Source organism: Mytilus trossulus, chromosome 1 (genome assembly GCF_036588685.1).
Source record: "Mytilus trossulus isolate FHL-02 chromosome 1, PNRI_Mtr1.1.1.hap1, whole genome shotgun sequence".
Taxonomy (NCBI): Eukaryota; Metazoa; Mollusca; class Bivalvia; order Mytilida; family Mytilidae; genus Mytilus; species Mytilus trossulus.
In genome coordinates, this window is record NC_086373.1 from 40,946,138 (window position 1) to 40,959,763 (window position 13,626).

General features: G+C 31.5%; 1 protein-coding gene across 1 annotated transcript; it reads right to left on the bottom strand.

Moving 5' to 3' along the window:
* Positions 1-5,293: 5,293 nt before the first annotated feature.
* On the bottom strand, positions 5,294-6,382 carry LOC134717967 (uncharacterized). Its single transcript, XM_063580497.1, has one exon. The coding sequence runs from the start codon at positions 6,380-6,382 to the stop codon at positions 5,294-5,296; it is 1,089 nt and encodes a 362-aa protein (XP_063436567.1).
* Positions 6,383-13,626: the final 7,244 nt, after the last annotated feature.

Consider the following 13,626-nt stretch of genomic DNA (forward strand, 5'->3'; position numbering starts at 1 on the left):
TTCCTCGAGTGCAAACAGGGTTGATTTATTAGGGCTACATGATGGTGCCATGTATTGAGCAAAAAAATATAATGCCTTATAAATAAACATAATGTGTTATCTATTTATGTACCTTAATGTTTGGTTATGTTTTTTTTATTTTATTCAAAACGGTAACATGTCGTTATACTTGTTCTGTTGTTACTTGTTATTATATACTTTTACCAAAACACAAACAAGATCTTTTTATGTATTGCTAGCATTGTATACATGACTTCTAAATTTGATTTGATGTTTCAGTAGTTGCCTTTTCATAGAACTATTATTGGCTGTCCACACCTTCTGTTGTTTAAATATAGACTGTTACAAGGGGGATAACAAGATTTTTTTTATATATAAAGACGATTAATAAAAACGCTGTTAAGTCATACTCTTCGTAGTGTCAATCACAATAAAGCTGCCTAGACGCTCATCTAGATATTTTGTTTTACAAAATCCTTTTTTCATAATATTAAATATGACATTTGAACATGCAAGGTGACTTGTGTCGTTTTGAGCACTGAAAGTTTGAATATATTTTTTTCTTGATTACCTGAATTTCTGTTAAAATGACCTTATTAATAAAGGTTTTGATATATACTCTTTATTTTGATGGAAAAAAACTTTTGTTATTTAACAAGAAACAATCTCGAACAATATGAAATGTATTCACCAAAGACAGTTGCAGTTTGAAAATTAAAAAAACTTGTTAAGCCTCGCATTTTATCTAAATTTTTTACTGTCTCGATAGGAGAAATATCGTAACACACTCAATCCAGTGGTATAGTATATATAAATATATATCAACCAAAGACCAAAGGACGTAGATTTTAGCAAATATATGTCACCGAATGGTCTTGATAAATGAGCACGACCAATATCATGTAGTAAGCTATACGTACTGACGAAATGTGAAACAAGTAAACGAGGAAACAGACGGGCTGTTCTATGCTACAAATATAAATTGAAAACACATATGGCAAATACATAAAGAATATTGATTATTTTTGCAAGTGCTCAATCCTCTCCATACCAGGCGACAGCAAACCATAAGAACAAACTGTAACAATCAGTTGAAAAGGGCTATCCTCATTAGATCGGTACAAAGTACAAAAGAAAAAAACCAACAAAAAGACAATTGACATATTCGTTTAAATTATTGTTTTTGCATAGAGCAGGTCTTCGGTTTTTCTTGTTGTATTTATTTATAATTTACATTTTGGAAGTCTTATAAGTTTTGACAGTCGCATTTTTTCTTATTGTTCGAGACTTCGTTGTTTTCATTGCTTGATATTTTTGGTCATTGTTTTTATGGTACTTGTGTTATTATATCGTTAATTTTTCGTTAAAAAAAATCGGAATGGAAATGGAGAATGTGAAAAAGAGACAACAACCCGACTAGAGAATAAAATACAATCGAAGGCCACCAATAGGTCTTCAACACATCGAGAAAATTCCGCACCCGAACGCGTGTTTTAGCTGGCTACTAAACAAAAATGTGTACAACTCCGAAACATTTAAAGGTATTTCTTTTTTCTACAATGGCTAGAGGTATAGGTTGCGTTTTTGCGGCTGTCCCAAGTCAGGAGCCTCTGGCCTTTGTTAATCTTGTATGATTTTTTATTTTAGTTCATTTATATGTTTTGGAGTTTAGTATGACGTCCATTTTCACTGAACTAGTACACCTTTTTAATTAGAGGTCAGCTGATGTCTACCTCCGGGTGCGGGGTTTTCTCGCTGCGTTGAAGACCCATTTGTGGCATTCAGCTGTTATCTGCTCATTGGTCAAGTTGATTTCTCTTTGACATATTCCCTATTTCCATTCTCAATTTTATTAGACTCTATACATCAAGACCATCATGTATTTTTTGTGAAGTTGATATGGAATATTTATGAACAAGGTCTTGGTATTTTTCGATGATTTTTTTTTGGAAAAGAAAGATGCGTTCTTTGGCATAACTCTGGTTAATTACTTTTATGCTCAGACACTGGTAACGTGTCATAAAATATGAGTAGCAGCTGCAAGTTAAATAATAAGATCGCATTCACATTATAAAATATTGTTGATTCAGTCAATAAAACTTTGACGCTACTTGAAAAAATCCGGAATGTCCTCGAAAAAAACGGACATCTGATATTTAAACTAAATGCGAGCTTATTCATCCAAACTACAAGTCTTTCGCTAAAATTCTGTAAATGAAAGTAGATGTAGATTCTATGAACGCATTATCGTTGATTTGTACATTCGTATGTGGAAAAAAGTAGTTCTATTTAACATTTCTAAGAATATATATATATATAAGTTGTGTTACTACAAATATTTTGTTGTTGATAGGTAATAGTTATCCCATGAGGACGCGGTGTGTCAGTGTAAGATCACCCCGATGGCCGGATGCCAGAGGGTGATCTTACACTGACACACCACGTCCGAATGGGATAAATATTTTACATCCTAGCTGTTTTAGATTGGACGAACAATCATTTACAATTCATAAAATCTAGTTTAGAACGCCACACAACCATTATAATATAGTTTTACTTTATATATTACTATATAATATATACCCTTTATGACACCCGAACACGATGTTTAAATATGAAACCATTAACTCGGCCCACTGGCCAATCGGCCCACACTAAGTCGCTACTTTCTAAAACATCGCCCTGCTCTTTTTTACCGACTAGCCCAACTTATGAAAAGGGTAAAATCCCAATGAACAATCAGTCTGACAACTCGCCTTATTTATGAAAACGGTTAAAATCCCCCTGATTAAAGGTCTGCCAACTCGCCCCACTTTAAATATGTTAAATTACTGATAGTTGGTATCCAGTCGTTTTGGTGTAGGGGTATGTGTCGTGGGTTAATATGGTAAAGGTCTTGAGTTCGAACCCCAGCATAGACAATGGTGTTTTTCTACATAAATTTTGAAAGTGTGTCTTTTCTCAATAAATAATTTTAAGTTTTATTGTGGATTAGGCATTCACGCCAAAATGTTACAAAACAAAGGAAAGCATGCAAAACAAAGAAACTCAAGCTGGGATGATCTGAAAGGGATGATCAGGCTCAGATCACCCCTGGTAGAACAAAGGAGCTGGGATGTAATTATGTTAATCACATATATCATATACCTCTTAGGTTTATTGTGAACCTCCGGTTTCAATTCTTACCAGTGAAACCGGTTTGTTACATTAACCAATATATTCAAAGAAAAAACCTGGTCACATTCGAAACAAAAGTTCAGTTCACTCGAGAAAAATACACGATGAAAACAGACACTACATTAACCGGAAAATTGCTTTGATTTTATCCAAAGATAGAAATTAACTGTATATTCTTTTGAATTATTCACATTTCAATACATCAATTCACGGTTTCCATTCCATAAATTTGATATAATAATTATTTATTATTTTAAGTGAAAGCAAACGGATTGCTTTTATTACGTTTCAATTATTTGAAGGCTGTATGGAAATTATTTATGACTTTATATATTTTCAATAGAATCTTAACATGTATTATCCTTTAAAACAAGATATCCGACACCTTCAAATGGGAGCATACTTTTAAAACAACAATTGTCTCGATCTTTCTTTTTTATCATGTTTAAATGCCGAAACTTGACGTCAAAAGTCTGACAATTGAGCACACGCATTTATCTATAACAAATATATATAATTATATATAATATATAATATATAGTTCAGTCTAGGCGGCTGTCAAATTGATGATAACTGCTTTGACTTAGATTATCATATTTGATATATTGCATACTTAAACATGGTTTCAAATTACTAAAAAAGATAAATAAACAACCATGCATAGTCTTGTTATAATACATTATTGAGTGATTTAGACAAGACGTCATGGTTACAAGAGCGCAATTATTCGTAATGCATTTTCCATAGGGTACCACTGGTGTTCCGTATTTTTTTTTCTCAAAGAATACACAAACTAGTGAAAAACTGGTAGCAGTTTCTGTTACTAGAAATGCCAGTGTTGCATTACAACCAAAAACATATATAGGGTCATGCGACAGAAACTGACTTAAAATGCAGTTGAAAATAATGGTGTTTTTTTTTCGGTTAATGAAAAAGGCATATTTTTAATGGCTCCGACGTGCAGAAATGGAAGATATTTTCTATACTTCGTAAAATGTGAATATGATTTTCTGCAATTTTTAAACCTAATTGGATAAGCTTTCGTTTAAATGTAATTCTAATCCTGTATAATCCAATCAGAAGCAGTATAGGATTCTTTTCTGAGTACCATCTTGCCGGTAAAATGTAAACAAATAATTGCGCTCTTGTTACCTCATATAATAACCATCGAGATTACCATCGAACACTCCTACTAGTCATTCGTATTGATATAAACATAAATATCAATATAAATAGACGGACAAACACGTGGAGCTTTGTAAATACGATTTGCACAGGTCTGTTTGACTTTATGTCATAGATTGAAACATGTACCTGTATATAAATGATTTCTGGTGAGGCGAATCAGTCAAAGAAATACTGTTGTTCTTTCTGGTTGCTCTCTTGTTTAACATTTCAATGTGGACATTATTTTCTTTTTAATAACTTAAGGCATTGGTAGGCAATCAACAGCCAAAAGGTTATGTTATGATTATATGAACACGATTTCATATCAAAATGAATTGTTGGATTTCAAGCCAATAATACATTGGCGATTTTTGTTTGACCAAAAACCGAGCTGATTACTGATGACGAAACATAATTTCCATGTTCAACTTATATGGATATTTTAATCAAACACAAAAATATTTTGGTTATTAGTCTAAATCGCAGCTAATGCCCATTCAACAGTAAATAGAGACAAGTGCCTAGAAATTAAGATTATACAAAATATATTCAATGTACTACAAAACAACTTTTAGAACAGGGAAGAAATGCCATTTATAACAATGCTAGTATAAAATTAATAATTAGAGAAGCAAACCCTTACGACGTGTATAACGGACGGACGGCGGGGGATGACGATCTTAAACTCATCTTTTGTCAGATAAAATAATCTGCTAAACATATTTTGATACTATTTATTTGGAGTATCGTATCTTGTACCAACGCATATTCATATCTTGATCCTTGATAATGTATATCATAATATTTTAATTATGTGATTGTCTATCTAGCACGCATAAAGCATGTAAAGGGCCAACCCGTGGTAAAATCACGATATATTCAAGCCCCCATGAATTATTTCTTAATTCACTTCAATCATTTGAAGAATTTCTATTTACAACCGAACGTATTAGATCAGACTGTCTGTCATTTTAGCGACATGAATTTTTCCGTAGTCCTCATTTTTTCCTTTACCACTTCCAATTAATAAATATCCTTCTGTGTCAAAGCATACACAATATGGCCTGGTTATGCCCAAGTCTTTGAAAATTAATTGCAACCCAAGTAGATCTCCTTTCAAGTTTATAACATGTAGAGCATCGTTTCCCCTGTCTGCAACTACAACGTTATCACTTGCCGTAATAGTAAATCCCTCTGGTTGAAATGTTTCTAAATCGTCTTGCCCGTCGTAGGTAAATCTTAAGCGACCATGTCTATCCACAGCTACTATTCTACCATTGTGGTCAGTGTCAAAACGATCAATGACATACACAATATTTCTAGAATCAGTGCGGATGCGTGCTACATAACTGAACAATTTATTTCCTTCTTTGTCAACTTCTAATGTTACTCTCCGCTGATAATCACTACCGAAAATTATTACCTGTCTGACCGAAAAATCCTGGGCTGGATGAGGTGGTCCTTGTTCTCGTAATCCAACTATTACTTCATTGTCTTTGTTTACATGTATCGCCAAAGGCAGCATCGGAAAAGTGTCTAAAACAGTCTTGACTTCACCCGCAGGTGATAAAATTTGTATTTTGTGGTCACGATGTTCAATCAAAAGTATTTCACCGTCTTTTTTTATTGCAAAGTCAAATATTTTTCTCTTCAACGTCTGTAATGTCTTTATTGATGATTCTAAACGTTTCCCTTTCACAAATTGATGTTTGTCAGACGTTTTCTGGTTAAATTTGAAGTATAGCAAATCGTCATCCGAACAAAGTAAAGTATGAACAGCAGGCAGAGAAGTTGTGTATGAATTGAAAACGGATGAAATAACTACAGACGATACTGGTGATGATTTGCTGATATCCTGAATAGACACAACGTCATGATCTTGTGCAGATTGAAGTCCTTGGTGGACACTTTCTTTACAGGAGTTACACATGCGAACATTGCAATCTTCACATTTCCACAGTATTTCTTGACCTTTGCAAAAATAGCATGAAATTGGCACTTGTGCTTTTCTTATACTTGTATTCCCTGATGTCGCCATTTTTACAGTAAAATAAACATCAAAACGTCACGTGTTTCACTTTCTACTTCGTTGTAAGTAGGTAAAACAAGTTGAATACTATAGAAATGTGTAATGTTATCCCATTTAAAGTTTGTCTTCTCATGATCTAAACATGAAGAAAAGTATTTGTATAAAGTTTAAAGATAAATACATTATAGAATATAAAGACTACGTTTTAAATCGTATTTTTTGGCTTTAACACAACAAGGTATTGTTTGAAGAATTGCTATTGTCATATTTGAAATAACTTTTTTCATAAACGAAGGAGCTGTATTATATGATGCTCAAAATGCATTTTAAAACAAACAATTGTGTTGAATTTATGTTCTTTCTTTTACCATGCGATAGAGCACTCACTCAATTTTACTACGCGTATGGAAATGGACAGCAGAAGGTCTAACTACATGCTTAACTGTCAAATAGTATGATTTCTTTTTAACAGGGAAAGTCCGCGATTTTTTACTTTCATTTAAATATGTTCATCTTAACATAAAAAACACATTCACAAAGTTTTAAATTTATATTCCTTCTAAAAACGGAGAAAATCAAGTATTTGTTACTTTTTGGTTGACGTACATTTTGTACGTGAGTGGGTTGTGACGTTTTAACCCGATTTGTTGAATCCTGGGAAAAAATAAAATGTGTTAAAGTCTTAATTGCTTATCGAAATTTAACGTTCTTCAAAGCGCACAGATGGTCGTTGGTCGTCGTTAATAACCACAATATAAGAATCGTCACGTGTACCGTTTTGTATTGATTGAATAAAACTTTCTATATGAAATTATCTAAATATAAATATTTTCGAATTAATTCATAAATTATTGTTGAGATTTTTTTATAAAATATCTATTGAAGATTTGTTAATAAAATATCTATTGAAGATTTGTTAATAAAATATCTATTGAAAATTTTTACTGATTTTCAACTTAAAATATTTAACGTTTTATTTACAGTTATAACTTTGATAAACAATTTTCAATGCAAAATATGTGTGAACAGAGTGTGTATATTATTTTGTAAAGTCATTGTTTATTCCTCATTTTGAGGAGAATTCGTTTAAACTTTACCTTGCAGCAATTTAGCCTCAGGCGTACACAGGTGTGAATGTTGTCATTTGGAATGGATTAACAGAAAGAGTATAGCGTGTTTAATATACCAAGATGAAATACCCGATGACAATAGAGAAACAATTATTAAATTGTATAAATTAATTGAAAATAAACATTCATTTTTTTAATTCCGGAAGTGTATGCAATATTAAATGGAAAAAAATTCGATAACGTTCTATGCAATTAGCATAAAATTAAAATATGAAATTAAAAGTATCATTTCCCAATTAATAATAATTGAACATCTGTTTAATTTACTTTACTGGAATTCTTTAACTTGTACTTAAATATGGCGTTGTTTAAATGCTAACAATCGTAAATCTATCGCAATTTTAAAGTTTTTAATTGAAAAAAATACAACAGTACAACATGTTTTTTGTGGGTTTTTTTAACATTTCATTCTTGCATAATTCAATCCAACTGACAATCACTTAAACGAATTATTTGTAAAAAGAATACCAATTATCGTGTATTTCATTATTTCGTTTGAGGATTTTTTCACCATTTTTTTTTATATTCTATATCGTTTTATAAGACCCAATAAATTCATAAGTATCATTTATCAACACCTTAAGAAACACAATCATCCTATTAAATATTTAACAGTTCAACCTTTGGAAGTAGTAAATAAGCAGCCTGGTGAATCTTATTCGAAGTTTGTACGATCACGGAAAATAATTGAATTAAATTGGATTAAAAAATTACAGACAGTCTACCCTCTCGGTCTTAATGATAATATCATGGGAATTGGCAATATATCAAGAACCGATTCTGTTAACATTTTGGATATAGTTTCTTAAACTGTTCGAAAAAAACGTTCTCATGGTCGTAGACAAAATCGCAATCAAAGAAAATATCGGACCAATCATACCAATATTTCGGACCTAATTGCTATTTTCTAATTAATATTACTATCAATATGTTTATTAATCTTTATCTATTTGAAAATTTCTATGTCCTACCCTCAAACTTTTGACTACGTACTACATAACACTATCTTCAATTTTACGACATAAATTTTTCCGTATGCTTCATTAATTGTTGCCTTTACCACATCCAATTAATAAATATCCTTCTGTGTCAATGCATAAACTAAATGAATCATTGATGCCCAAGTCTTTGAAAATGAACTATAGACCAAGTACATCTCCTTTCGAATTTATAACATGTAGTGCATCGTTACCGTAATCTACAACTACAATGTTATCGCTTGGCGTAACAGTAATTGCCTCTGGTGTAAATGTTCCTGAATCCATTTGTCCGCCGTAGGTAAACTTTTAGCGGGCATTTCTATCTAAAGCTACTACTCCTCCGTTATGTTCATTATCCATTCAATCAAGAACATAGATAACGTTTCAAGAATCAGTGCAAATGCGTGCTGCATAATTGAAAAAAATATTCCCTTTTTTGTCGAATTCTAATGTAACTTTCCGTTGATAATTACTACCAAAAATCATAACTTGTCTGACGGAAAAATCCTGGACCGGAAACGGTGGTCCTTTTTCTCTTATCCCAACTATTACTTCGTTATCTTTATTAACATGTATGGCTAATAACATCATTGGAGAAGTATCTAAAACAGTCTTTTCCCCACCGGCAGATGATAAAATTTGAATTAGACTGAGATCAATGTCTTTTATAAGTATGTCATTGTTTTGGTTAATCGCAGTGTCAAATACATTTCTTTTATACGTCTGCAAATTCTGTATTGAAGATTTCAAAAGTTTTCCTTTCACCAATTGATTTTCATCCTCAAATGGTTTAGGACAATACCCGAAGTAAAGTAAATCGTCATCCGAGCAAAGTAACGTATGAACAGCAGGAAGATTAGTTGTGTATGAATTGAAAACAGACGAGATTACTACAGACGTTACCTCCAGGGAACCTGGTGACTGATTGATATCCTGAATAGAAACAACGTCATGATCTTGTGTTGACTTAAGTCCTTGGTGAACGGTAACTTTACAGGAGTTACACATACGAACATTGCAATCTACACATTTCCATTTAATCTCTTGTCCTTTGCAAAAGTAGCATGAAACTGGTACTTGTGCTTATATATTGGCGAGTTTTGGATGTGTCTATGGGCCACTCGATATCTCTCGGCCGGAAGTCAGAATAAAATTCTCGGAACGTCTCGAAAGTTTTCGGTCATTTATACAGTTCTTAACTAACCCGAATAATCCAGTCGTTATATTCCGACTCACTATCGATCACACTGAGCGATAGAGGGCGCTGAATCATTCGAGTTAAGTCTAAACAGGTTGTTATCTACGTCTTCGATGTGGTCCCTTGATGGCCCTTGACGACACAATTATATATGTTTTAAAACGACCACTGTACACTGTGTGTATCTGGGTCAATTATAACGTGGTATTGTCTGTTGTCTCGATAACATGTAAACTAATTATGTTTGAAGATTTAACCACGGGATACTGTTTATTTCATCATAGACTTACGGGAGAGAACATTCTGGTTAAAATATTTTAAAATATTAGATCGGAAAACAGAAAGATAACATTCTTATCAAAAGTATTTAATTCAATCGGAATTAAAGAAACATAAACAAAAACTATACTGTATTTATGTTCCTGAAGAAACTAACAATGATTGAAATCAGGCTATTTTCAGAGTTGCAATTAAGAAATAAGTATTTTATATGACAAGATACTCTGCTTTGGTATTTTTAAATATTCATTGTAAAGGAAACATAAAAATTAAATCTAAATAAATTCTTGCATCCTACAAACAATGTTTATAAACAATAATCATTATATTTCTACGTTAATTATTTCGTACCATTTTAGTAATTAGGTTTTATGAGTAATTATTATTTATTATGTTTGTATTGTAATATATCCATAAAACGGAAAGTAAGATCAAATTAAATAATTAAATTTTAAACGGTCGTGAATAAAAATATTTGTGTGTTTTCAATTCATAAAGCATGATTTTGAATCCTTGCAGCTCACAACAACCGTAAAAATAATTTACAATAATCACAACAAAATTTAATTACAACCATAATGTTGATTATTTTATACTGTTTTAGTATGGATTTAGAAGTCTTTGCTTATATTTTGTATTGTAATATATTCACATAGTGGAATGTTAGAATTTAAAAAAAGATTCATTCGATAAATAAAATGTCCATCCATAAATACTCGACGTTCGTGTTTATTGATATTATATATATTCAAAAGAATTTGAAAAAAAAAATAACAGGAACGTTAGATTATTATAAAATTTTAATTCAATTTTTGTTTGTTTGTTTTAATAGTTTAACCTTATAGCATCTACATATTTGTACTATGATACGGTTTTGAAAATAGTATTCATTGTGTTGACCTACTATCATACACGTCTTGATTCATTCCTATTATAGATCACATTTCAAAAACACACTATCGGTTTGCGTTCTCAAAAAAATTCCTGATAGAATGTCAATGAATCCGGAGTCAAAACATTTAATGTAGGCCGTTTGACATTCGAATTCAACTATTAGATTAAGATATGTGATGACGCGAATGCGTATTCTTTTCCTGAGTATCAGTGAGATGCTTTCTATTTACTATTTCGTGCGCTGAAATACTACTTGCATGCAATACTATATCAAATTCACTCGTGAAAGCTTATTTTCGTTTTTGTTATCTAAATTCAGGACACGACAGAAAGAGCTTTACATGTGACTTTCAAGCACCCATAAGATGTCCCAACTAATTGCAAGCCACAGGTTTCACCGCATACAACATCTACCATGAGTAAAGACAGCTTCAAATACGAGTTGAGAATATAAAGGCATTCATGTAGGAAACAAAATATAAAGATATGATAGATAAAATAAATGCATCCAGCATTCCAGATTATAAAGCAAACTGAGTGCATAAATTCATATTGCGATAGGTTTGTGCAATTTGCATAAGTCATCCGGTTAGTAGAAATTAGGATTTGCCAAAGGGTTATAATCGGGAAAATTATGTACATTACCAAGTAATAAATAAAATAGTCGAGCTTTAAAATCACTATTCAAATAGAAGCTGTAAATATATACTTTCAACTGGCTTTTTCTATTCACAATCAATTATTTCAATTCAAAAGCAAACACAAATTCAGCAAGCATCTTTTGGTTACCCGGCAGTCATCGGTCTTAGGTTCATGTATTGTTTTTCTTTTTTTTAAAGAAATCAACTTGTTTAATACTTGATGATTTCATTGATGTCGCCATTACTGTATACAAGTGAAAAACACATTGATCACGTGTATTACTTTCTTGTACGTTGTTTCTCGGTAAGTTGTGTCAAAGGTTAGTACTTGAGTAACTTGTAATAGAATTTCCTTTCACGGCGTAAAGATATATTCATATAGATATACATATAGATATACACATGGGTGGACACAGACTTGTGTTGTCTGAGGGGCGAATTTTGTTAATGACTTGTGCGTAGCCGGATTTTAGTGCAACAAGCAGGCATCTTTGACACTGCAAAATCTAAAACTGTGCAGTGTTGTCTGGTTTGCGAATGTGAATACTGTTTTACGTAAAGGATATAAGCCGATAACAGTTCATTCTGTAAAATATTGGACAGAGGCTTATATCTTACTTAAAAAATTGTTTAACATGTCAAAGAAGATGACAAAGCAAACAAACACAAACTTTTGTAAATATTTATTTCCATCAAGTGTGTAAATTATTACTTTTATAAGTAACTTTTGTAAATATTGTATATATAATTTGTAGGTGTCCATTCAAACATGTTTTACTAGCTGTAACAAATTTTCACAGACATCTGGTTATATTTCCCATGAAATACAAAATCTCATCTTCCTGAAAAACTAATTTCTGACGCACTTATCTTTCATATCGACGCTTCTGGATCAAATATTAGTCTCTTGGGAATATTAAAATATCAATTTTCTTGAAACTCTTTAGGTAGACAAATATAAATAGATAGAAACTTGTGATCAAATTAAGACTTGAAGTTACTTATATTTTGTAACCCAAAACAATAACTGATGTTGCTTAAATAATTGTAATTACTCATTCTTTCAAAGATGTAGAAAATAACTTAAACCAGTAATATTTGTCTAATTATTTTTTAAAGTAACCTTGTATGTCTATACTCCTTTCAAATTTGACAAATTCTTAATTTTATGCGATAAAATTATGTACAATTTGATATAAAATACAATTAGTCAATGCTTCTATTGAAATTCAAGATAACTCTTTCATTTTTAAAAACAAAAGTTACCTAGGTAAGTAACTAAAAACACTTGTTTTAGTAACGACTCTGACTTAAACATGTAAAACAATAGAAACAAATAAAGTACGGTTGAAGGTAAACAGTATGTACAACTACATGTAATTGAAAACAATGCATCTGCATCATGCTTTTCGTGTTTGCTATGGCTATATTATATATTTTCCACGAATACTTTCACATGCAATCGGTGTCTCAAAATGGATAAAGACGATGAAAGAAAATTCCTTCATGCAAATTTTTTCCGACAAGAAGATAGCGATGTCGAAAATGGTATTGTGTTGTGTCAAAATTTGGATTAAAATCAAATCGGTGTTCAGATATATCAGATTTCAGTAGGGATAACGAGTAGGATTTAGTTATAGCAGCTAATACTTGCAAGTTTTATATATGATATTTAAAAGAAATAGTCCTGTCCTATTACTTCCTCATTCCTTTTTGTGTTCTTTTTCTTTTTATGCGAATTAGAAAAAATGTCCCTCGATATCCCTTTGCAAATTATAATGCTTTCTTTTTCTTTCTTTCAAAACGAGTCGGTGTAAGTGTACATATCCTTGTCTCTGTGCTTGATGTATAACTATTGTATGCCATCAATTTTACTTTTGAGATCTTTACTAAAGTGAAGTGTTTGAAACTGTTTATAAATAGAAACAAAAATAATTCGTATTTTGACGTTATATATAGTAAAAATGCTTTTATTACAAACTCCAAATTTTAATCAATTCAATGCAGGAAAGGGTTTTATGTTCAAATTTTATAACACAACTACAAACTGTTTAAAAACTTATTTAACAAACATATGATTATAGGCGAGTGACATTCAGACCTAAAAAATATGTTTAATGCACCTATCTAA